The sequence below is a fragment of the Heteronotia binoei genome, chromosome 1, assembly GCF_032191835.1.
Source record: "Heteronotia binoei isolate CCM8104 ecotype False Entrance Well chromosome 1, APGP_CSIRO_Hbin_v1, whole genome shotgun sequence".
Classification (NCBI taxonomy): Eukaryota; Metazoa; Chordata; class Lepidosauria; order Squamata; family Gekkonidae; genus Heteronotia; species Heteronotia binoei.
The window spans coordinates 116,105,518-116,132,947 of NC_083223.1; the positions used below are offsets into that span (position 1 = coordinate 116,105,518).

At 41.2% G+C, this 27,430-nt stretch overlaps 1 protein-coding gene across 2 annotated transcripts in view; it reads right to left on the reverse strand.

Annotated features, from left to right (window-relative positions):
* Positions 1 to 12,180: 12,180 nt before the first annotated feature.
* Positions 12,181 to 27,430, reverse strand: part of ARHGAP18 (Rho GTPase activating protein 18) — a 139,620-nt gene continuing 124,370 nt past the window's right edge. For both annotated transcript variants that reach the window (XM_060239225.1, XM_060239217.1), the window contains exons 8-15: positions 26,628 to 26,705; positions 25,716 to 25,875; positions 23,956 to 24,038; positions 21,824 to 22,030; positions 19,085 to 19,249; positions 14,565 to 14,689; positions 13,027 to 13,088; positions 12,181 to 12,793 (exon numbers count right to left, since the gene is read on the reverse strand). In XM_060239225.1, coding sequence (XP_060095208.1) covers positions 12,702 to 12,793; positions 13,027 to 13,088; positions 14,565 to 14,689; positions 19,085 to 19,249; positions 21,824 to 22,030; positions 23,956 to 24,038; positions 25,716 to 25,875; positions 26,628 to 26,705 — 972 coding nt within the window. In that variant the 3' untranslated portion in view covers positions 12,181 to 12,701. The remainder of the gene's footprint in view (positions 12,794 to 13,026; positions 13,089 to 14,564; positions 14,690 to 19,084; positions 19,250 to 21,823; positions 22,031 to 23,955; positions 24,039 to 25,715; positions 25,876 to 26,627; positions 26,706 to 27,430) is intronic.

The window sequence follows — 27,430 nt, forward strand, 5'->3', positions numbered from 1 at the left end:
ATACCAGGGGGCCAACAGTAGCTCTCCAAATGTTTTTGGCCTACCATTCCCATCAGCCCCAGCCAGCATGGCCAATGGCTGGGGCGGATGGGAGTTAGGCAAAAAAACATCCGGAGAGCTACCGTTGGCCACCCCTGCCCTATACCATTCCTATGTGTTCCTGCACAAAAAAAGCCCTGACTCAGAGAGAAAACATATATATCTATATATAAGCTTACTAAAGCCATCTACGAGAGCAAAGATTTGAAAGCAAAATTAGTACTCAGAGGTGAGTTTTCCAGGGTGAATAAAGTTAGAGATGTAACCAAACATGAAAAGAACAACTGGAAGGGAGAAGATTATGTTCTGTCATGTATTTTAACAATGGTGTCCATGTTGAAATAAAGTTATGTTGCTTTTCTGCATAAAAGGAAGGAAACCTGCGAGGGCAGCTTGAAAGGCAATCCGCACTTCCTGCCCTAGGCTATGAAATCCACAGGCAGATCACAATGGTCCCTTTGGCCACCTAAGCAAGGGAGTGCTCTCTAGTGTTCACTGTATCTGTTTTCCCCCTTTCTGCAGCAACCTGCCAAGTGACCAAACCTATTTTAATGACTCTGCACCTACTGACATAATCTGTTCCACTGCAAACAGTGCAAGGTAGGCAAAACACACAAACTCCTTCCCCTACTATGCTAATCACAAGGAAGGTGAAAAAAATTCCTACCTGGTTCCCAAAATGGCAACCAACAAAAAGCCTACACTGTCTACAGGGTGGCAAAGTGAGCCAAGCATGAGGCAAAGAGGATGCTGTGGGGGCAGGGCATCCTTTAAATCAGGGGTGGGAAACCTCTGTCCCGAGAGCCGTATGTAGCCCTCGAGGTCACTTGGTGTGGCCCTCAGGGATTGCTGGGCCGAACTGAGCCATGTGGCAGCCTCTCTGGGGCCTGGCTGGCCAGCAAGGATCATAGGGCCCAGATGCACTGTGCGGGCGCCTCCCTGGGGCCTGTTTGGCTACTATAATACATGCCTCTTAAAGATGCATAACTATTACTTCTCAAAGCTCATTATAAGATACTAATCACAGCCTAATCCTTACATAGAGTATGGTCTAATATGCTACTGAGTTCCTGCTGGGTGTGTGTGTGTGTGTGCGCCAGATTAGACTCTCCCCACATGACTTCAAATAGAAAAACTATTATTGTATTAATTTTGCTGGCCTGCATCGTTCTCCCTTGGCGGAGCACTACGTTTTAAGTTGATAATTTTTTATGGCCTGTGAATGATGTTATAAATGTCCATATGGCCCTTCGCAGAAAAAAGGTTCCCCACCCTTGCTTTAAACGACTCTGGCCCTGCCCTTGATGCAGCAATGCTCATGTCACCCATCTCTGCCTCTTCCTTTCTGGAGGCTGCCCTCCCCCCCCCCCCCCGCCACAGGTGCCTGTCGACTCCACAAGTGGAGGAACCATGTTTTGATCACATACAGAGAAGAAATTAATGGTAAAGGCACAGTAAAATTTCCATTTATCTCATATATACTGGGCCAAGACCTTGGAATTAATTTTGCTTGCCTACTTTCTCATGCAATTCTAAGCTATCCAAGATCACCACCTAATAAATATGCTGAGACTGCCTGGATCCACACTTGCAGCAAAGAGCCAAGTCCTGGTTCAGGCAATGTAAACTACTGAAAATGAGAACTGGGAAGCAAATGCTAGAGCTTGCTGGACTCTGGCCCTGTCTTGGGACTAGCTCATCTGTGTTAGCTATTACTTCCCTGCCATTCCTGCACTAGCTTCCAGCATGCATGCTCTTTCTCTTCACAGTGCTTTTCATTTAATATATATATATAGTGGCCATAGTTCATTTACAACTTGGACACAGCACTTTTGCACTGAGGATCTCCTCCCTCCACCCCCCCCCCCCACACACACACCAAGTGTGCATACAGGATGTGATTAGGTAGTCACAGTAAGGAAGTTGTATGAGGAAGGCAGAGGGCTGGATGGGGATATATACAGCCTGCACAGATGTCTTCTGTGCCAATGTTCTACATGCACACACAAGCAGACAAAGCAGAAAACAAGGCACTGCAGCACAACCCATGTGCATGATAAAGACCCTTTGCATGCTTATTACCAAGTACTGCTCCATATCTGGAGTGCACAGGGACATGTTGAATACTGCTGGCACATCTCACACAACTGATGTTTTCCAGTTGACATAAACAATTAGGCCAAGTAGGCATTAGGGCCCCAGACCAGCTCCAGACCACCTTTAGGGGCCCCGGACCAGCTCCCCTCCCGGTTTTCCCCTGCTTGCAGCCCTCCCAGCCTGCACACGCAGCCAGCAACTGAGCCGCTCTTTGCCCAGCTTGCCCAGTACATCTGTTGCTGCCGTTGTCACCAAGTTTGCCTCTCTCACACAGCTTAGTAAAAGGGGCTTTTGAGAAGGTGCTTGCAGGCTGCAGCGGGGGCCATGGACAGTGGAGTGGGTGCTCAGACTGTAAGGTAATTTGCGAGGGACTGCCTAAGATTTTGACTGCCTAGGGGCCTCCACAGGATTTAATCTGGCATGGACATAAAATCCAACCAAAGTACTGATTCAACAAGGCAAACTAGTTGGCTGTAGAAACTAGTAAGTAGCTATTTTCCCAAGAAGGAGCTGATCTATCACCTATTGCAGTTAGGGCTGGAGCTGAGATTCTGAAATTGAACTAGCAATTTCAGCTAAAAACTATCCAAATGTGCCTTCTGCTGGTATATTTCCATTGCTATCCTTATCATTAAGGCTATAAATCTTTTACCGCTATCTTTTGAGCAGCACTTAGGTTAAAAAATGAAGGAAACATGGCAAACTTCAGATTTCTCTATCGGTATAGTTATTTAGAGAGGGCCATGCTTTTTGTATTCCTAGGCAATAGAAATGTAAAGTTTCTGGAAGTTTGAAGCCAAGGGGGAAAAAACCCAAGAAATATGAGAGGGAATAATTTCCTATCAAACCTAAGCTTATTTTAATGTTAACATAAAATGCATCATGTATAACTTAGCATATAAGTTGCATCATTGGCCATATTTATAGAATTTCAAAAGTATGCCTTCATTTTCTATAAACCAAATTGCTGCCCTGTCCAGAGCTGGCAGCCCCAGTCCTACACTCACAACTTCTACAAATACCATGGCAACCAGCAACAGCAGCAAAGCACATCACCCAAGAGCCATAGGATGTAATCCAGCTGCCTACCAAGGAGAAGAATCCTTCAGGCAGCCCCAGGAGGAAGCAGAAGCCACAGCAGTAGCTGTGCCTGAGGGAGGCCTTGGAGAAACAGGCAATTATGTGGGAAGGGAGAGGCAAGAGACGAGCACATGCCCTTTTGAGGCAGAAGGCTCAGAGGCCCTGGGAGGAAGACCTTTGGCATTGGACCCAGTCCTTCCCACAAGCCCAACCCCAGGGCTGTTGGGATTGGCAGAGCTTGGGGCTGGCTCACCTCCAAGGACACTCTTTAAAAACTGTCGAAGGATGGGTCAGGGAAGAAGATTCAGACCTCTCCTGCAGCTTGCAAGGAGAGGAGAAAGTCAACTAGGGAAAGGGAACCAGGGGTGAAGATGACCCTTCCCCCCAATGCTTCCAAAGTTTATCCTAGGCCAATGCCAGAAAGAAGGCTGGAGGGGAAGCCAGTCCTGGGTTCTGATCTACCAATGAGAGATCCTGATACTACATTAGCACGCATATCTTAATTTTTGCCATCTGAGAGCTATAAGAAACAAAACTTGAAATTAGAAAACAATTTTTTCTATCAAACAAAGAAGCAGAAACAGTCACATAAAATCACAACAGAACTTCCATCATATTTGGATATAAATTTAAACTACAACTTCAGGCTTTTAAGTAGCATGGGCATAGGTCCATTCAAAGGTCTCTCTATTATTAGACAAAACAAAGTTTGAGCCAAGTAGCACCTTTAAGACCAACAAAATCTTATTCAAGGTATGAGCTTTCGTGTGCACACTTCATCTGAAACAATCAATTGGAAGTTACCAGTCCAAACATATAGGCAGAGGTTGAACAGTAAATTAACATACAACATAATAAAGATGTTTTAACAGATGCAAACAGGAACAAGCTAAATTTATATGGTCACCATTTGTTTGGATTTAATTCTGGGGATGTAGTGCAGTGTTGTTTACAAATCACCCCACCTCAGAGAAAAGGATGTTGTTAGTTACTTTCATGCTTGAGAGGAGACAGATGGAGCAAAACAACAGAGTCTAAGTTAATTACTCTTAGCACTCCACAATTGAGATGGATACATTTACACATCCATCTCCAATTTTGACATATTTCACTGTTTCCACACACACCCGAATTAAAAGTGTAAAGCACTGAACAGCTTAAGATGAAATTTATCACCATGTTGTAACAGTGTTAAAAAAATCACTCTTTTAAAAAAGGGCCTGGGTAAACAGAAATGCTGGCCTTACCCCTAAATTTTAGTCTAGGCACTAATTGAATCTTAAGGTAAACAGCATTATGTAGGCAAGGCACCAGTACTGAAAAAGCCCTATTTTTGGTTGCCACGCACCTCAACTCTGAAGGCAGGGGTGCAAAGAGCAGGGCTTTTGAAGCAGATCTTAAATGGAGGTCTGAATGATATGGTCCTCCAAGTACCCTGGCCCAGTGATACAGTTCCTGTATTCACCTCCAAAACCATAACTGGGGTGCTTCTGGGCTATTTTCAAAGGCAGTTTCACACAGAATGCATTACAGTAATATAACCTGGATGTAATCAGAGCATGGATTACCATGGGCAGATAACACTTCCAGAGGAACATCTGACACTAATGAAGGGCACTATGTGCCATGGAAGAAACCTGGGCCTCCAACTGTGGGGCAGGATCCAGCAGTAACCCTAAGCTATGAATTTACTCCTTCACAAGGAGTGCAACCCCCTCCAGAATAGGCTGACTCCTCAGACCTTGAGAAACATTGTCATTGACCGCCAATACATCAGTCATGTTTGGGCTGGGTTTCAGTTTATTATCCCTCATCCATCTCATTGCATTCTTCATTCTCCTGTTCAGGATTTCCAGATTTACTTAAGGAGTTGTTATGGAGAAACAGAACTGTCATCTTCATATTTATGTTATTGGTTGCACCTTACTCCAAATCCTCTGATGATCTTTCCCAGTGGTTTTATGTATATGTTAAGCAACATGGGGATTAAAATGTAATCCTTCAGAGACCCAAAGTATAAATGTCATGAGCCTGAGCAACAGCCCTTCCAACTGTCAAGTAATAGCAGGGTCACCGTACATGGCACCTCCTACTTCCAACTCAGCCAGCCTTTAGAGAAGCATACCAAGGCTGATGGTATCAAAATGCACCATGAGGGTCCAGAATCAACAGGGAAGCAACCTCCCCTGTCACTCTCATAGTGAAGATCATCAGTCAGGGCAACCAAGGCTGTTTCCATTCAAAACTCAGCCCTGAAACTCGGTTGAACTGTGTCAAGATAATCCACCTCTTTTCAAGACTGCATGAAGCTACATATCCACAACCTGCTGAAGCACCTTACCTAAAAAAGAAATGTCCACTATCAGGCAGTTCTTTAGATCACTGGAGACCAGGTATGCATTTCCCAGGAAAAATCTTACAATTGACTTTTTCAAGGCAGTTGGAACTATACCCTCTTGCAGAAGGGTGTTTATTATCACACCAACAGCCAAGAAGGGCAAGGGCTGAGTCTAGATGTGGTGAGCCACAAACATCTAAGCAGACTGTCCACTTCATCAGGGCTCATCAACTGAAAGTCATTCATCTTAGGACCAGACTCCAATGGCATCTTGAGCTGAACTGCACCAATTAGGGAATCAAAGTCACAGCAAATGCAATTTTATTAACAAAATGTATTCACAAATACATCACAGGGGCCTATATCTTTAGGGGTCCAGGATAAGAGACCCTTCACAAGCCTGGAAAGCTCCGTTAGATGGCATTGTTTAGATGCAATGGTAGTAGAGAAGTGAGTTTGCTTTAGTGCCATCACCACTACATAGTAGGCACAACGATGTAGTCCAGGGGTGGCCAATGGTAGCTCTCCAGATGTTTTTGCCTACAACTCCCATCAGCCCCAGCCAGCATGGCCAATGGCTGGGACTGATGGGAGTTGTAGGCAAAAAACTTCTGGAGAGCTACCGTTGGTCACCCCTGATGTAGTCTCACCTATGTTACCCTCACTTACTCAACAGCTTCACTGTTCCAAACTCCTCAGTAAAGGAAGAGGAAATCTAGGCGGTGCAGGAGAGAAGAGAGTATTCTGAAGCAATTGTGCTTGCAGCTTGGGTAATCCCCCTATTCCACTTTTCTGAGCAGAAAACCCCTAAGAGATGCCAGGACACCATCCAGATGCATCAACTTCCTGTGGTGGAGCATCCTAACCAGCTCCTACCACACCCCTCAGAGAGATGTGAAGCATCCTCTCTGTGTTGCACAGCAAAATGAAAATATTATTGCATAAGGTTATCACCTGAAGGCTAGACTTCCCAATGATTAGAGTCATACTGTAATATTACTCAAAACACCTTTTCCCTTGTGAGCCTAAGTTAAAATATTTTCTTGGGTTTCCCTGTCAGATAATTCATGCTAATGGTTAGCTACCCTGCAAGCTAGCTGGCACCCAGGATCTTACAGAATGAACAATGCTTCTCACTGTTAACATGGTAGAACGACAGTCCCTTCATAGTTAACTATTCCTTCTGAAGAAATGTAGTTGACAGAAGTGCTAAAAGAAGATCAAAACTTGCACTGCTGATGAACTTAATACCATTGTGTGCTATTTTGATCTATATCACCAATATTTTATGTTTAGGTGACTTCAAGCAACCAAACTCTAAGATGTTTTGTCTTCAAAGTATTTGCCTTCTATATTCTTGCTGTATTGATGGATAACCACTTTAGCAATAAATGTCAAATTTCTTTAGACACTCTGTAAGAAAACTCAACCATTCCACATTTCTAGGTGTTTGGGGTTTTTTTTTACCTTTGAGCTCAGCTGTGGAACAATACTGCCACCTATGGAGACCGTGTAGAGAAACCTAACATGTAAGCAAAGTGTAAACTGAAGGATAGAACATTTCAGTGTCTGTGATGGTTTACAGAGATGACACAAATTAGAAATGGGCATAGCTGTTTTAACACTGAACTATGATCCAGTCCCATAGGTTAGAAATACCAACAGGATAGTACACTACTGAGGAAAGTAACCAGAATCAAATAGGAACTTCACATCTGCAAAACTGGACACTAGCTATAGCAGCTTAGTGCTAAATCCACAGAACAAGAAATGCAGCATGAGGGAGTGCTTTTCATCTGGGACCAACCAATTGCCAGTTTGGTGTAGTGGTTATATGGGCGGACTCCTATCTAGGAGAACTGGGTTTGATTCCCCACTTCTTGTATACTGTCTGAGCAAAACAAAGTACTACCATTGTAGTAAAAAGTCCTGCAAACATTTGTTTTTCCTGTTGTCATCCCCCCAATGTTCTCTCTCCCATATTTTTCTGTATTGTACACTGTAAAGTCAAGATCAGTGCAGAATTCTTACTACTTACATTTGTTTTTGTTTTGTTCACATGGTTAAACTGAACAAAAATTTTAGAATAGTGAAAAAGTGAATTTCCCCCATTTTAGTGCAGATGATGTCTGATGACTGAGATGTACATCCATCATTGTCAATACAGAAGCTGGAGGTGATAGTTATGCTGGATCAAATAAAATTGTATTTCAGGGTTTGATTTCATGCATGCATGAGAATAATGAGAGATGACTTTGGCTTCTCCCCCCCCCCCACCCTTTGAGACACCCGACCTTGAAGACAATTACGCACTGAACAGAACACACTGGATGGACAAACACATACACACAGGTGGCAAAGTGATATAGGTAACGATTTTTCATCAGAAACACTTCATTTTATATACAAATCTGCACAGATGTGAAAGCTGACAATAAAAACCCAACAGTTGATTCAACAATGAGTCAGTATTTCTTGTGTATATTTCATGTACATGTCTAATAATTCAGATAAGAACATCACTAAGAAAATTAATTTAATTATAAAAAGCTTTTCAGACATTAATAAAAAGATAATGGCACTAATTTAGCAATGAAGTTATTTGTAAAAAATCTACAGGCCATTTATAAATTTTAATGACCAATACAGCTGTTCTCACCAACAGTAAATTGTTCTTGATTTAAATACCCAGAGTTCCCTTTATAATTTAATCTGGTTTGGAGCAGTTAAAAACTCTAAAACACTACAAAAGTGGTTTGCAGAATTAGGTACCCACACTACCTTTTAAAGTTATTCTAGATCCAAAAAAATGTTTACTTAGGAGTGTCTTCTTTGTCAGCAACAACCAGTGAGGAGTTATTCATTGGTAGGACCTGCCAGCTGCTTCCGCATCACAGTCAAAAAAGGAGAAAGCCCTTATGGGTAACCATCAGAAGGCAGTGGGGGAGGCATGGGATGTTTCAGCACCATGTGACCAGGCTCTTGGTCTGTGCAGGTGGGCTGCTTGCCAGTTAGAAACCATGTGTTTGTATGGTGTTAACAAAATGCTTCCCTTTAGCTCTTGATGACTACTGGTGAGCAAACTCTTGCCAGAACAGGTGGCTGCTGCTGTTTAGGAATCCAAGTGCATTATATACGGAAAACTCATAAAATCCTTCATATTGCTTCCAGATACTTTCAGTAATTGTTCTATGGTAGAAGATTAAAGCATTCTCCAATGGGAATGCGCTGCCTCTACAAATAACTATTCAGAAATCCTTATTTGTTTCAATGGCCTTTTGACTATGAAAGCTGTCGCCTCTCTGTCAGTTCGTCATAGAGCCAGAAAAGTTGCAAGAACATTAACAAAAAAACAATCATATGCTGATAACCAGTGATTGCCACAAAAAGATGGTGGTGATTATCTCATTAGGAAAATAAGATCTCGTCTTATGATTTGCATCTTAATTTAAAAACAAACAAACAAACCCCTCTTCCTCAATTCAACACAATCCAGTGAAGTGTGGTAGAATCAATGGATGAGATCATGTAAGAGATTTGGCCTGACCTAGCCACGCCTCCCCACCAGATTTAATGTGCTTGATCACATACATGCATCTGTCCCTGCAATTCACACTCAGATTTACCTCATTTTAGGATGGGCTGGGACTGGATTAAATAGCTACAAGGAACTTCCTGGTAGCAAATCTCTAAAGCGCATGCAGGGAGCATTTTCCGGCTGTCTGAACGGCCAAGGCACATATTGCACCCGCCCTACAAGTGCAGGACCAGTCGGAATGCTCTTCTTTCATGTGTGTGGCCCATGTTTCTCCCAGCAGCAAGGCAGGGGCTGGGTGATTGCCTTGGCATACATCAAAGAGCACCAGCCTTTTCAAAGCTGGGATACCATCATGCCAAATTCCCAGTGTGATCCCACCCAATGTGGAACTGTTATATTACTATAAGCCTTTAACTGTTTCACGAAGAACGAAAAGAACAAGCAGGCATACATGGATATACCAGCTCCAAGATATACTTGTTGTGATTTGTGAACATCGGAATCTCCTTCCCACTTGGACCCACCAAAATGTATAGGAAACACTTAAAAAAAGCATCACATCAGCTCTGGTAGACTAATGGTGAAAACGTTTCACAGCCATTACCCACCTGAACTGTGGGAATTTGGCAATTACTTTGCCATTGAGAGAATGGTTGGCTTGAATCCAAATAGTCTGAAAAAGATAGCAAGCTTGGCTTTGTGGTATTTAGTAAGGTAATTCATAGATGTGACACAGCAATGCACAGCAGCCAAGAAGGTCTGAGCGCCTGCTCCGGCTGCAACGCCACTGAGGATGTTCTCCGCAGCTGAGAACGAAACGTCTGGAAGGAGAACTTTCTCCAGTAGAACACGGCACTTGATCCCGAAAGACTCTACAAACCCTAATGATGTTACCAGCCATGAAAACCTGAAATCTTTGATAGCAATGTAATGCATTCAGTAGTGTATAGTAAGTATCTAGATTTCTGTATACTAAGCAGGGATGCTTTCTTTAGATTACAGGGGCTTTAGACGAAGTTACACTGATTTAATGCTACCTTTGGACATGTCCAGGAAATGGTGTAAGGGCTAGTGTTTTACTGGAAGGTCCATCCATGGAGATAGATCGCGTTATGTTGTTCCTACATGTGAATATTATCACATGCCTCATGTGGCATTTATATCACTCTGGATAATTTTTATGCAGGTTCCAAACAAGTTCCTGCAGAGATTCCTTCTTTTGTGTAGGAAAGGAATACAATAATATGTGATTCTACTGTTTTTCTCAGCACCTGTGCTCTTTACCTGAGAACAGCTGAAATTATAACTCACAGGGGTCTCCAGCAGACAGCTCATAAGCTATTGGTTGCTTGCCAGCTGCTGCAGAGTAACTTGTGAATCTCCTAAGACCCAGGAAAAGATCATTCAAATATCTGCTCTAAGCTTTTTCTTATTAAAACTTTTCATCCATAGAACTTTTCACCATGCTGCTTATTAAATAACTTCATTTCTATGCTCTTCTGTTTCCAGAACAAAACTTGGTAATGTGTTGGGGGGCAGGGAGCAGCACAGGATAATTTGTCTCTACTCAGAAGCAGTTTTCATTAAAGAAAAGATGCACCCCTGCACTAGGAACGAGAAGCAGCTAATATACGGTATAGCAATAGATTCACTTTGGTATATAGAGAAAGGGAACTACCATGTAGTAGAAGCAACATTTGAAATCAGCCACGCACATTGTACTGGGGATGGCTGACCCTGTAGGGCTTTCAAGGCAAAAGATGAACAAAGGTGGCTTGCCATTGCCACCTATGTTTAGCAACCCTAGGCCTCCTTGGTGGTCTCCCATCCAAATACTAATCAGGGTCGACCCCGCTTTGCTTCCAAGATCTGATGACATTTGGCTGGTTTGGGCCATCCAAGTCAGGGTCCATGCCATGGTGCTGATGCCCCAACCTAGCCTAGTCTATTGTGTCTGATGTCATGGGTTCTGTTTTCCTTTACCTGCACTCTTCCATCACCCCAGTCTGGAGCCACATGGATATGTGCATTAAGTATTTCCAGCACTGCAGGAATCAAGCATAACTTAGAACTCACAACAATAATAAACCAGAATAATCTCTATATCAAATGAATTATAGCTACTGAAAGCAATAGCTATAATTGCATCATGCAGAATATATAACAGGAAGCCACAAATCTCACCATACAGGGATGACATCATACCAGAATGATCAGAATATATAAAAGATTTAGCATACAAAAATTCAAGCTCCTTATAAAGTTGTAAAGTTCTGTCCAGTAACACCACATGAATTGTCTTCAGTTTTTGTAAGGAAGTGCAATTGAGCTATACAGTCATGGTGGTATCATATAATTTTTATGACGTCCTGTAGGTCACAAGACTTTTTGCTTTCACTAGGCCTCTGGAAATCCATAATGCATGTACTAGCACTACAAGCCTCCTGACTGGTGTGTTTTTTAAACTCTATTTGTCAGGGGATGTCTGCTAGAGGAGAACATGTGACCCAATACAGTCGGCAGCTGCCTGAAAGGAATTCACATACTCATGGCAGCAAAAAATGAGTTTCTGCAGCTATAGCAATTATAGCGGGAGAAGGGAGGTCAATGGGCTGCATGTGCAGACAGTTCATCCATCAGAATTGGGATATATTGCAGGAATACATTCCTGAAAGTTTAAACAGGCTCTCATTGTATTGTTTCTGCTCAACACAAGATACTAGCTAACCATTAGTTGTCGTTGTTAGAGGACAGTAATCAAAAGCTATGCTATGTTCAGTTTTATTTTATATGAACTCTGCTTGGCCTTGGACAGATCTGTGGCTGGATAGAACTGAGATTTTTAGACAAAACAGTCTTACCCCTGCTGTTGATACACACTCATTGTTAAGCTTGTTGCTTCTAAGTAAGGGAAGGATGAATTTGCAATGAGTAGTGGGGCCACTGAATTCTTAAGCAAATGGCTAGAAAAACTATCACATTGGTCATCTTCCATCCATCAGAACCATTGGAACCTCTTCCTCTGCCCGCCAACCTCTGTGGCATTGTAAATACTATTTTAATAATTATTCCAATCTAGACAATCCGCTCTGGCACAGTTGTTTATAGCAGACTAGACTAAAAGAGGTACACTGAAGAGGAGTGGCCTATTCCCATTTCTCACAACTTTTTAATCAAGTACATAAACTGATGCTTATATAAAACTTGCCCTGCATGAACTGCATCACTGCTACATCATTTCCATATGGAATACAAGCACTGTGTGCATGAGGGCTAACAAGAAATGGTTTTTCTAAAGGTGTTATTTTAGCCCCTAAGATATCCCTGGCCTTTAATTGAAAATGAAGGCACAAAATGCACTTGAAGGTAGATGGGACCATACCAAAGGCACGGTGGTTCCCATGACAAAGGGCTGTCCTGACAGACTAAAACAACTACCATTGACTTGCAAAATGGGGAGGGCAGCTCCTTGTAAGTCAAATTTAGCATGGCCAATACCCTTTTTAACAACGTGATACATTTTAAATATCAAAACAGTAGATCATTTTCTTATTTCATGTTGTCTGACAAGACAGTCCAGAGCTTATCTTCCACTGAAGCATCAAGAATTCAGCAGTTTTTTGATTTTATAACCCACTCAGCATTTGGGTTTAGTTGATACAAATCCTTCATGTAAGCATCACTATCAAGGCAGCGTTCACCTGTTTGGGAAACACATTGTTACGTGAAATCACAGATTTCTAAACTTAAACTCATACACAGATGTGAGGGAAACTGCTAATTTTTCACCCATGGTGAAATTCTGACATGGTGGAGAACACTATGGACTCAAACTTTATCATGCAAGTAATCACTCTCTGTCAATATCTGATTTCAGGGTGTACTGTAATAAATGTTCCACTGTACATTTGCTCTGTACATTAAATAGCCTTACCAATATTTCCCCCAATTTCATATAAAAACACCTCTTCTTTCTTCAGATCTTGGACAGTTCCACTAGAAATGAAATGTAACAAGATGATTAGGCATAATGCCAAATAACTTGGAACAAAGTGCTACTACTGTGCTTTAAAAACTGCTCACCAGTTAGGGAAATTGCCAATACACACTAAAATCATCCTTGCATTTCTGTCTTTTCCCCATCTGTTAACTTAGTGAAATAAGACAGAAGTCTATCATACTTGAATGATAATGGGAAAAGGAGTAACACACTATAGTGAATTATATGGATGCAACATTTCCTGAAGGAACAGAGATTACATTTTCTGCCTACTCTCACAACGGGTCAGTGGGTGGTTTGATGTGCTCCGTTTGCCCAGATTATATTATTTTGATGTTGTCACAAACAATGTCTATGTTCTACAATTCATGCTTATGGCATTGTTCTATTATGTTGTAACTGTTACTTTAAGGATTTCTACTGACATTAATGAGGGGGGGGGGGTGAGTACACTGCTAGTGTTATGTTTCCTGAGCCTCTAATCCTGCCACAATACAGTTTGCAACTGCAATTATTGCATAATATATTGGCTATTTTGTTTTTAAAAAGAATGAAACTTCAAGGTCTGGAGACTAGAAGCAAACATTTTTTCACAGAGATGGTTTCCAGCACAAGGCAGTTGTGCAGTGGTAGACTCGGTCTAGAGTGTGCTTGCCAGTTTGTTTTTAATTGCAAAACAAGAGGGGAAAAGTATGCAGCCTGGAAAGAACTAAAAAGCACCCAAAAACTTTGTATTAGAATAACTTGGGAGTGTGGGACTGATGCTTCATATTATTCCAGATGGGACAAGTGCTGCCCTGCAGGTGCCCACAGGAATGCTGCACCTTCATGTTATACATCAAAAACCCATTTCTCAAAAAACATAAAAGTTGTCTGAGCAACCCCTTGTCAATAGAATGGAGGTGGGTGGCCTGTGACAGACAGATGGGGAAATATGCACACCCTTCACCATACAAATGAGGTGTCTGTGTCAGGCAACAAACAAAAGCAAAAGTTTGTCAAATTCTAGAAAGTATCTTTCTTATATATTTAACTACACAGGAACAAGATTTACAAAGATCTCTCATTTTTCCTTTTCCAACCCAGTACTCCCTCCCAGTGCCACTACTATCTTCTTCCCACCCCACTCCCCACCCTACAAAAATCTATAATACAAATATCTAGGCTCTGTAAGTGAAATTTCTAAACCTGCTGACAAAACAAGATTTTTGTGCACTGTGCAGAAGCTAGTTTAGAGGTATCACAGCACAGTTGTGTCTCGATAAGTGAGGCCAAGAATGACCATTAGAAAATTAAAGGATAAGACCTAATTTTTAAAAAAATCTTTAGTTTATTTACTTCTTTAAAATTATACTGTTAAATTAATAATCCAGTGATCCTTTGAACAAAATTACTCAGATTTGTTGTTGCTGACACAAGCCACTGCTTAAGCCAATGAAGTGTTTAGGAAACAGCAAGAGACAGGGTCATACCTTTTTTGGCTGAGAAATCTGGCAACTACATCACCAGCTTTTAGTTCCTCTGTCAGCTGAATTGCCATGGAAACTTTGGAAAGATGAGGTGCTTGCACCCGTATTACTCCCTGAGGAACATCAGCCTACAAAGCAGTAATGAAATTGGAATGTAGCAGCTTGCAGCTGGCTTTGAGGAGCTTCTCAAAACACAGCGCAGAATAATTAATTTGGACAGATCGCATGCTGAATGCTCAAGTAAAGCATATTGTTCTTCTCAGAGCAGAAAAAAATTATTTATCATACAGTTTACTGAAATGCTTACAGAGTCTTTTTCATAGTGACGGAACAGCCTATTGCATATTTTCACAGAAATAGCACAATAAATTGTTAGCGCCACAGTTAGGCAGAACTTCAGCATATTATGGAGCATGCAGTTGAAGTATTAGATTTACACATGAATAAAATTCTGTTCTACATTCAAGCAACAACAACAAAACTTTTAAAATTTGTACTTAAATGTCAAACAGATCCAGAAATGCTTTTATGATAGTTTAACCTCCCCTTTCAAAAATACCAGATTCATAGAGCTTCCAGAAATGTATTATCCAATTCTTGAGTGTTATTTTGAAACATTATTTCAGATTCTGAATAATGTGCATTTTACTAAAAGACAGTTCTTTTATATATTTAAAATAAATTGCAATCACATACAAAATTGCAGTTCATTGGTTCTATCATTTGGTAATCATGCTAGGCTTTCCCGACTAACACCAGATTGACCTCTTGGCTAGGATAAAACATTAACACTATAACAGAAGTGTGGTGGCTTTATAATGCTTTTCAAGTTATTGCATTTTGAAATTAGAGGCAATAAAAATAGTGTTGCTATTACAGGGCAAGAGCAGAGTTGGAAGGAGGGGGAAGATGGGAGAGCTGAACAAAAATATACTGTGGGTCTCCCTAGCTGTCCTGGAATTAAAGGGCACAGTAGGGCCACACACAAGCAGCTTACTTTTGTGATGCTTTGGGTGCCCAGCTTCTTCTAGATGTTCTCCAGAAACATTAAGCACTGTGACCCCAAAGGATAATGCCATTAATACTGGCATATGTTCTGACACAACAAAGCAGAAACTTCCAACTCACTTGGCTCTTCCACAAACCATAACAGGGGTGGCCAAACTGTGGCTTGGAAGCCACATGTGTCTCTTTCACACATATTGTGTGGCTCTCAAAGCTGGCTTGGAGAAGGTGCTTGTCTCTTTAAATCACTTCACTAAGCCAAGCCAACCAGTGGCTTGGAGAATGTATTTACAGTCAAAGTTGCTTTATTTCCACATCTCCCTCCCCCATCTATTTGCCTTCTTTCCACCTTTTCTTCCTTCCTGTCTTGTGGCTCTCAAACATCTGAAGTTTATTCTATGTGGCTCTTACATTAAGCAAGTTTGGCCACCCCTGAACTATAATGTTAACTAGTTAGTTTCTGGTTTTGGGCAAACATCTGTACTAGCAAATGTCCACACCAGCACTGCAGGATTGTAAGTCATTAGTTGCCAGTTCAGAGTACAAGCTAAGATATGTCAAAAACCAGAAAGTAACTAATTAGCTTTTGGTATGTATTCATAGGACGGAGCATGAGAATGTCCAAGGCTCCTTCCATGATTTTTAACCTTCATGGTTTGGCATTATTTCTGCTCCAGTCTTTCTTTAGCACCTTGACCTATACCTACAACCATCACAGCCAACTCTGTGAGTCTGGAGAGAGCATCTGATCAGCATCATAGCTGTCTGAGGACAGTTGTAGCCAGTATGTGCTTACATAGCACACAGAGCGTGCTGTGTAATGACCCCTCTCAGTTTACAGGTACATAATCAGGTTGCCATGTAGATCAGCATGATTTGTACTGTGGTGACCAAATACAACAGAAGACAAGATTACTGTAACATTCGCTGGTGGAAGAACTGGGGCAAGTGCATCAGAAAAATATTTTCACTTAAGTTTCCTACCCTTCTATATGCTGGAGACATATTATAAAGGGAGAAAAAGTACATTATAGTACAAGAACATCTTTTTTAAACACATGATATGAGTGTAGAGATGCATATTTTAAAAAAAAAAACCTATTATAGGGAAATAGTCCTAGACCATGCCATGGTTATCCCTCTCTCTTCTTCATACATAGGAAATTAATGAAAGATTTCTGTATTCCTGCCAATCAATTTTTGGGGGATTTTGTCCAAGCCATAAACTATATTTTGTGCTTCTTCTACCACATCAAAATGCCACATTTTAGTTTGCAGTTAAGAAGCACCAGCAAACTATGGCTTGCTGCAAATCCAGAAGTATTTCATTAACAAGTTCATGCATTTTCTCCACCTCCCCTCTTCCCTTCTTGTGCAGTGAGAGGATTCCCCCAGGTGGCTTGCCATGGCAGTCAAACAATAGTTTGACCATTACCTTTGAACTATGCCCATGGATTAAGAGAGTGGGAAAGCAGGTGGTTGTTATCCTTAACTATTACAAACAGATGTTTCAATTCCTTTCCTCTCCATCCAAACAAAAGACAGCATCATTAAAGTTATATATTAGCTCTTTTGGTCTAGCGCTCTAGATTTCAAACCATAATCAAGTTCCAAAGCACTGTCAAAACACTTCTTTTTTGGTATTCTATATACAAACATACATGCTGTTAGAACAGAAGGAAAATACCTTTCTGCAAGACTTTACCAGGCAGAGGTGTCCTGTGTTCTGCAAACCATAGTTAACCCATTTCTAAATTCTACATCCAGAAAAATGGAACAAGTTCACTCACTGTCTTCACTTCAGGTATTCACAAAAATTGTGACTCACAGAACCAAACACAGCCTGTTATGTGTATTAGAGCTTTTAAAAAAATAGTAATCCCTTGTTAGAATTTCTCTGTAAACAGTGTGTATATATTCAGCATTCTTTTCATCATATTTTCCATAATTCATCACCTTTCTCAATATTAAAGCTAGGCAGGGGGAGGGAGGACTTAGTTTGGGTTCAAGCTGTGAGGCAACAGGGGAGGAGAAGGGCCTAGTAATCCTTGCTCACACACCGTTTTTGGTGTTAAAATTATACACACACCCCATCCTCACAGAAGAATTGAGCAGATACATGAAAAACATGGCTGCTGCATTAGCCTCTTATTCGACCCTAAGCTGCCAATGTGTATAAAAAAGGATTGTGTACTTCAACCCTATGCAGTTTTACATCCTTCCACAAGATGTCTCTAAATTCAGTGTGACTGTATGGTTTTGGCTGAAGATGCACTGTTACAGTACTCCAAAGGACAGTGTGCATTCAAAACATTCAAGAACCCAAACTTAGTGTGAATGTTGCTGTGTGTCACCTTTATATTACACTCAGGATACTTGTTCCATAGGAAATCTTAACATGGTTAACTATTAGAGTATGGGGGTAACCTACTGATACCTAAGACACAGTTATGTGCACTCGTAAGTTCAACTTGAATACAGTTTTAAAAACTAGCTTTGGAATAATGTATCTGAATGCTGTTCAGTTGCTTTCTGCCACTGTGGATATGCGTATAAATATATTTAGAATATTTCTGAATCACCATTGTTAATGTTTCAAATTATTTTATTGCCATTTTATTGCTATTTTAATTACAGAACATAAAAAGAAAAAAGGTATTCCCCTGTGCAAGCACCAGTTGTTTTTGACTCTGGGGTGACATTGTTTTCACAACGTTTTCACGATAGACTTTTTACGGGGTGGTTTGCCATTGTCTTCCCCAGTCATCTACACTTTCCCACCAGCAAGCTGGATACTCATTTTACCGACCTCGGAAGAATGGCTGAGTCAACCTGGAGTCGGCTACCTGAACCAACTTCCGCTGGGATCAAACTCAGGTCGTGAGCAGAGGGCTCTGACTGCAGTATATTTTAAAAACTTTATAGTAAAGAATTTTCTTTGCTATGATCTGCAGACAGTTTGTACTGTTATTTCAGGGCATAAAATGTTACCCTGAATTTTGAAAACAAGTAGACAAATTAGATATGACCTAAGCACATCTTACGGACGGAGTGTCCTGAATTTCAAGAAGATAAAAGTGCAGTGTTTTTAAAAATTGTAAATCCAGGCCTTAAAAATGAGTATCTTTGAAGCTCAGGCCAGTGTAATATCTTGATCCATAATTCCATGCATAGTACACATCTATTTACCATCACCTGAATCAATATTTATTCTTTTCATAGTAGCTACAGTCCCAATTATTCATCATTGCCAGACAAAATGTAATTAGAGTAGCTTTACCCAGAGCCAGTATGGCTGCAAGGAATAACTCAGGCAATCAGGAACAAGACACAAATTAGCCAGTGAAAGAGAAGAAAATGCTGATCAGTCAAAAATTGTTAAGATTAATGATTTGTTAAAATATATATAAATTGCATCGTTTGCTATCACACGCACAGGTTGTATAAAACATCTTTAAGTTAGTCCATACTTTCGTGGTGAAATTAGCATGATTATTCATCATAAGTTTTATACTTACATCACTGACACTTTTGACATCATTGATGTTTTTGTCCTGCTTCTCATGCTTTTCTCGGTCCGGGGCCATTTTTTTCAGCAGCTTCTTCATTGCTTTGTCCTTTTTCTCCTTCTTCTGACTTTCAGTGTTTTGTTTTCTCACTTGGTTCACAAGAAATGTAGGTACCTAAGTAAACATACAATGCAGTGATACCATCATTTATGTATTTTTTTTAAACTACCACAAATAGCTGCTTGATTACTTCTAATTTCAAAAGTGGGACAAGGGTAGAATCAAATATTGTTGGAAAATCTGGGCTAGGAGCATGAAATGAAGCAGGGGAGTGACCCGCAGAATTCTGTGAAGACAAGCAGTTCTTGCAAACACGTTTCAGGCAGCCAAACAGACAATTGTATATGTGGCCAATTCAGAACTCAAATAATCAGAAGAAGAAGATGGAGAAGCTCTACTCTCCCTCCTAAAACAAGACCAGGAAGCGATTGTGGTGCACATCATGAATGTTAATATAAAAAATTAGAATAAAGCTGAAGAAAAACAAAACATTCATAGTGCCAAAATACAATCTAAACAACATTCCTGAAGACTTTAAAGACAATGTAAAGTACCAATTTGCTTTACTAAGTTTAAGAAAATGGGAACCAGAAGAAATAGGGGTTAAAGCTAGAGATCTTACCAAGAAAGAATGTACAATGGCTATTCCTGTAGTCAAAAGAAATGAAAAGCCTTGATGGATAACTGATGAAACTCTTAAAATTGCTAAAGATAGATGAGGAGCAAAAGTAAATGCTAACAGAGCTAGAACTAGAATCTGATAAGTTGAAAATGATTTGGTGGAAATCAGGCCTCAGATCCAGCAGGAGCTCATAGGAGTGCAGCTCCTGAACCTTTTTTAGGGTTCCCCCTCTTCTTCCCCACCTACTTTGTCCATTGAATAGTAGGTGCAGCCAGGGCTGGCTTGTCCACTAGGCAAACTAGGCGGTTGCCTAGGGTGCCAGGAGGAGGGGTGTGCCAATTTGGGCTCTCCCCGGTGCCCACAACTGCCTAGTTTGCCTGCCTGCCTGCCTCCTACTGCCACCCCCCACTACCACCCCCTACCCCCTCCCTTCTGCTTTGCCCCCCCACCCCACCCTGGCACATTCAGAGGAGCACACCAAAGCTTCAATGCGGTCGGCACACTATCTAATGCTTTGAAGCCTGCGCGAGAGAAGGCTTCACTCCCCCTCATTTCAGGTTACAGGAAGGAGAGGGGAGAAGCCTTCTCCTGCATGTGCTTCAAAGCATTCGATGGTGCACTGCCTGCATCGAAGCCAGTAGGGCCCAGTCTCAGCGCAGCACACTCTGATGGGGGTGGCAACAGAGTGCAGCACTGCATTGCAGTGCCAGGGAAGGTGGGCAGTGGTGGTGGGGTGCAGTGGCAGCGACAGCCTAGAGCCAGTGCTAGGTGCAGCTGCATAACAATCTGTGGATTAAGAGAGCAGGCAGCCAGCCAGCCACTAGGGGCTTTCCCATGCCCCCGGCAGCCCTCATTAACGTTCTGGATAAGTCCATGCCACCCTTTCTCCACTTCTTATGTGATTCTGGGCAGTGGGTGGCTTGCTGGCCTTTTGACTGGGGGGGGGGTGGCCCAGTAGAGCCCCAGGCAAGCGAGGCCTGTTTGGGCTGGCTGGATCTCTAGCTAGGCCAAGCAGGCCTTGCGCACCTGGGGCTCTCCTTTCTTGCATCAGGTTGCTTTTGGCTTGGGGGGGGGGCAGCATATGCTAATGAGGTATGCTAATGGGTTCTGTCACCAGTTTTTCTACAAAACAATCCCTGGTGGCAATTAACATGTACACAATTATAAAGCTATTATAGCACATTTGTTGCTAACAATCATGCCCAATAACAATGATGTTTTCTTGTACAAGCCATGTAAATACCTCAACTGAAACACTGTAGGCTCAGCAGATTGAAAAGACATAATGCGCAATATACCTGGAATTCTCCAAGCATCGAGTCATATTGACGTAGTTGATGAAGTATACAGGAACTAAACTACAATATATGGGTCTCAATTTTGGGCATCATACCCTATCAGCTACTGTACAACATATTTATTCATGTCTTACAAAGGCTCTCAAAATAGCTTATTAGAAAAAAATTACATTTGTATAAGACAGAACAGAACTGTCCATATAATTTTATTTTATGTAATATCTGTCCAGCATATTGTTATCCCATCCTTTCATCTAGGATGGCATGATTTTTCCTTCCACTTTTATACTCACAACAACCATGTGAGGCAGGTAAGAGAGACAGCCCAAATATGCTTTATTTATTTATTTGATTTCTAGCCTGCCCTTCCTTGCTCAGTAGGGCTCAGATGGGTTATAGAAATTTTGATACAAAAATATAAACAGCAACAATTAGCCTAGATACAAACACTATAAATACATGTGGGTGCCTGAGCTAAGGTCACAAACAAGCCACATGGCAGATTCGGGATTGGAAGCCAGCTTTCTTAGGACTTAGCTTGACGCTCTGACCACTGCACCTATATCAGCAACTTCAGAAGTTCTGAACTATAATCAGGTTTCTATATAAATCAGCTGAAAGGGGGGGGGGGGGAATCACTATCTCCCCAAATATCTATATAGGTTTTTCTTGTGCTTGGTTCGCAGAAGGAAGCCCATGCACTTCACCTTATTTGAAAAAGAATTTCTTCATGAAAACATGCACATTAAAATATATATATAAACTTACTATCCATAAACGTGTTTGATATTTAATCATAAAGCGCATGACATTTGCTGTTCCAGCTGCCATGACAAACTCGCTTTTCTCTGTGGTCTTGGAGCCCATGCCATGAAACATGAAGAGGTTAGGGGTCATGACCATGGCAACATTCTTTAGGGTCATTTTGTTGGTATCCTGATGATCAATTATTCTTTGAAGAAATTCAAGGAGTGCCTGAAAGGGGAGCAGAATTTGAAGAGCAGTTATGCAACAGGATGAGTGAAACGTAACTTTCAGTTAGCATAGTTTCAATGATTGTTGTTGGACCACATGTGCACAAGTATGCTCCACCTGCATCTTCTGTTTTTATCCTATTTTATTTGTTCAAAGAAAACTTCCATTAAATGGACAGATACATGAGCTATTGTACTTCTGACATCTGTCACACTGCCACTACACATTGCATGTACACAAAACTGGTGGATGGCACGTCATTCCAATTTTCCAAAAAAAAAGGAGGGATGACCCAGGAAACTGCAGACCAGCCAGTCCCAGGGAAGATACTGAAGCAGATTTTAAAGTGATCAATCTGCAAGCATCTAAAGGACAACTTGGTGATCCAGGGAAATTAGCATAGATTTGTTCCAACAGGTTCTGACAGACCAACCTCATTTCCTTCTTCGTTCGAGTGACAAGCTTACTGGATTCAAGGGAATGCTGTTTACCTGGATTTTAGAAAAGCTTTTGATGTTCAGATGGGTAAACTAGAGGAGTGTGGATTGGACTTTAGGATAGTTAGGTGGATAGGAAACTGGCTGGAAAACCTCACTCAAAGAGTAGTTGTCAATGGCATTTCAACTGAATGGAGGGAGGTGTCCAGTGGGGTGCCACCGGGTTCAGTCTGGGCCTGGTACTTTCAATATTTTTTATCAATGATCTTGATAAGGGTGTTGGGGGGGGCACTACTCATTAAATTTGCAGATGATACCAAATTGAAGAGCAACACACACACACCAGAAGATAGAGATAGAATTCAATGAGATCTGAACATGCTGAAAAAGTGGGCAGAAGTGAACAAGATGTAATTTAACAAGGATAATTGTTGAGTTCCATATCTGGGTAACAAAAATGAGGAACACACATATTGGATGAGGGATACACTTTTGGGTAGCAATGTATGTGAACAAAATCTTGGAATACAGGTAGACCGTAAGTTAAATGTGATGCAGTGTGATGCAGTGACACCATCTTGCAGTGACAAAAAAGGCTAACACATATCAACAGAGGCACAACATTCAAATTGCAAGGTGTCATAGTCCTGCTGTACATTGAATTGGTCAGGCCACACCTGGAGTATTATGTGCAGTTCTGGAGGCCTCACTTCAAGAAGAATGAGGACAGAATGGAGCAGGAGCAGAAGAGAGTGACAAGGATGATCAGGGACCTGGAGACCAAGCCCTATGAAGAAAGGCAGAGGGATTTGGGAATGTTCAGTCTGGAGGACGTTGAGAGGAATATGATTGCCCTCTTTAAGTATTTGAAGGGCTGTCACTTAGAGGAGGGTGGGGAGCTGTCCCTGCTGGCAGCAGAGGAGAGGATTCGTAATAATGGGTTTAAATTAAGGGAGGAAAGGTACCAGCTGAATATTAGGAAAAACTTTTTTACAGTAAGAGTTGTTCAACAGTGGCATCAGCTACTGAGGGACATGGTGAGCTCCCCCTCACCAGCAGTCTTTAAGCAGTGACTTGATGAACACTTATTGGGGATGCTCTAGGCTGATCCTGCATAGAGCAGGGGGCTGGACTGGATTGCCTGTATGGCCCCTTTCCAACTCTGTGATGCTATGATTCTCATACTCTTATTGGAGCTACAGCTTTGACAACCATTACATGTCTAAGAAACTTGGCTGTCACATCTCCCAGGCAAAGTGGTGGCGTATATGGAAAGGATGGAAATCCAAAGGAATTGACTAGCAGCAAGATGGAAAATCAATGCTAAATTAAATGAGCAGCAGGCAGAAAAACATCCTCCTCCTACCCACTGATCACAGGTACATGGTGTACTCAAATTTTGTGGTTAAACTTGTTGAATCTTTTCCTAGATTCAACAAATTAGTGAACACTGGGAATAGTATCTGAGAAATGGTTCGACACTCTAACCTTTAGCGTATCTCTGTTTCCTTCAGGAAGAAGAAGGACCAAAAGATTCAATGCTTGCAGCTGATGCTTCTTTGTCAAAAGTCCTGTCATCAGCAAAACACACAAACATCTGTTTCTGAATCATTTTGCATATATCTTGCATGACATTTTCATTTTTATCATTAAAACTTAACTGATGCTATTTCAAAAGCATAAGAGAACAACAGACATTATTTTGTAAAGAGAAATCCTTCCCAGGTAAGAGTGCCATTATGCACATGAATAAGAAATAGAACATGACCAGTGTTCCCTCTAAGCTGAGTTAGCGTGAGCTAGCTCACAGATATTTAGCCTCCAGCTCACACATTTTTGTCTTAGCTCAGGAAAAATGGCCCCAGAGCACAGTAATTTATGCAGTAGCTCACAACTTTAATGCCAGTAGTTCACAACTTTAATACCAGTAGCTCATAAAGCAGAATTTTTGCTCACAAGACTCTGCAGTTTAGAGGGAACATTGAACATGACACGTACATGACACCTTGTATTAGAGTACAGCAAGTACTCTGTGGCTCTGAATACAGGGTGAAGTCCCAACTTGCCTTTGGATGTCTAAACTATCATTTAAAACCAACATCAAAAATGTTATCAACAATGTTCAGCGGACTTGAAAACCATTCAATAAATGCTCTCTAATTATATTCATAACAGAATATTTACATACTGAAAAATCTAACACTACAATCAGACAGAGTGCCTGTTGCCAATCATAGGAAGTAAATCGCCACATGTTCAGATAATACAGAAATCTTGAATTCCTCCTTTGCAGACTGACCGCTCACTAATCAGAGGAGAAGCAAAAAAGTAACCTGAAAAACGACCTCAAGCTACTATGCCTGAAGATATTAGTCTTTGCTTATTTCTTAATCGTTGAGCTGTTTCACACTTTTAACCTATACTTTCCCATGCTGTTTTGTTTAGCCCTTCAGGATTTTTTTTAAAAAATTCATTTACACCCTACCTTTCTCCCCAATGGGGAATGAGAGCAGCTTACAGTATTCTTGTTTCTTCCATGTTATCCTTACAACAGCACTGTGAGGTAGGTTAGGTTGACAGTGTGTGACTGTCCCAAGGTCACCCAGCAAGCTTCCATGGCAGAGTGGAGATCTGAACCTGGGTCTCCCAGATCCATGTCCAACCACTATGCTATGGAACAAGCAGACAGTGTTCATGTGATATCAGTTATTTACTAGATTTCAAACTGTCTGGTGTGGTATAAATTAAAAAGACAGAACGTAGGTAACACCAGGCCACAACAGAACTATAGAAACAATGAAATCTGCATCAATGCCCTGATTTTTGCAGGATATCGATCTCTTAAAATATAGTATTTTTCTTTACAGTATGAATATTTTCATCAAATTCATCAGCCTTCACAGTGTTTTATAGTATGATCAATTAGAGAGTGTTTTTTGTGATTATGAAACTTAAATCCCTTGTTATGAATTCACCTATGATTTGCTGGACAGTATTGGAGTATTTGTATACAGAAAGTGATGCTGTGCATTTATTTTCAGATGCAAGCAAGCAGTTCAGGGATTTCGCACTAGTTAATACAGCTGACCCTTTTCGGCTACTGATCATTTCATCACCTGTTTATCCTTCATAGTCTGCAATTCCCACCAAGAAAAAAGAATTGAGATGTCCTGACTATGAGTTTAGCATGAGACTCTATACAAATCACCTCCAAGCCTCAGAGAGAAGTTCTCAGTGAGAACACTTACTCTGTACATCCTGGAAAGCCTTGAGGTACTCCACAGTGAGCAGTGGCTGAGGCAGTTCACGGATAAAGAGTTTCAGAACACTTGCTGCATCGTGTTGTTTTACAGTTTCCCAGTTGAAAGTCCCTTCATAAAATTTTGCTTCTAGCTCTTGGCAAAGACTCTGAAAGACAGAAGAACAGAAAACAACCACATTTTGTAGATAATATTTTCTGTTTTTTAAAAAGCACATCTGAAATTATTACTATCCATCCTTAATTGGATTATATAAATACTAACAGACAATGCAAACCCCAGTACATGTTGTTAAAATGGTTTCGTTAACTGTATTTCAGGGGCATTTTCACAGGTAGCACTAAAAAGCATACAGTATATTACATTTCCTGTGGACTAAGCAAAGTTATAATGCATGTCTGACTGTATAAATGTTCTCTGATTTTTCAATATTCAGTAGTAGTTGGCTATTCTAAAGGGTTTTTAAGTATCTGGTGTGAAATCATCCTGCTTATTAATAAAGATTTCACAGAGTCCCTACAACAAAATGTTAGCGATGACACTGAAGAAGTAACTGATTGGGTATTCAATGTTTTAAACAAACTTCATGCATTTCAATCCAAGCTGGCCAGAACAACAACCCAGCATATTGAAATAATGGCTGAGTACAGTTACAGTAAGTACATTACTTCTTTGGCCTCAGCCTGAGTCACTCCACAGTCAACATATATGCATATCCTATATGAGAAACTGGCAGACCTTTGCACTGCCATGTGGATGAACAAATACACATTTAATAAGGTAACTTAAGAAATATTTCTTATTAGTGTCAATCCTCCTATCAAACAGGAGCTACTAAGTTTGTATGCTGAAAGTTAATAATGAGCACATCATTATCTTCCTGAAGCGCAAACATTATACCTTTATTCTTGTGGCAACACCTGGTATTCGAAGAAGCCCTTCTGTGTCCAATTTTCCCTCTTCTATGTGGAATATGAGCTGCAGAGAAAAATGTATAGCATGTCAGCTTCATAACTGGCAACTAAAATGCTACAGGTATAAAGAGGTTACCCTGATACTTCTGCTGGATCTCTCAGCAGCTTTCTACACTATTGACCATAATATCCTACGGATCCACCTCTTGGCACTAGTGGTTCAAGTCCTATCTGGGAGGTCAGTCCCAGAAGGTGGTGCTGAAGGATTCCTGGTCTGCCTCATGGCCATTGTCCTGTTAGGTTCCACAGGGTTAGATCTTATCCCTCATGCTATTTAATACCTATGTGGAGACACTGCAGGAGTTCATCAGGAGATATAGGCTGCAGCATCACTACTTTGCAGATGATCACAGAACTGGAAGGGATCTCCAGGGTCATCTAGTCCAACCCCCTGTATAATGCAAACACCTCAAACACATCTAGTGGTCCCCTGCTCCATGCCTAGAAGATAACAACACAAAAACAAACCCCCCCCAGGATCCATGGAAAACCCAACCTGGAGAAAAATTGTTGACTGATCCCAAAGTGGCAAACAGCGTTGTCCTGGGCATTTAAGAAAGGGTCACAAGAACTAAGCACCGATGCAACCCCTTCTGCCCTCCATCTCATGAACTGCCTAAGTTCACAGAATCAGCATTATTGTCAAATGGCCATCTAGGCTCTCTTTAAAAAGCTCCAAAGAAGAAGAGCCCACCACTTCTCCATGAAGCCTGTTCCACTGAGGAACTG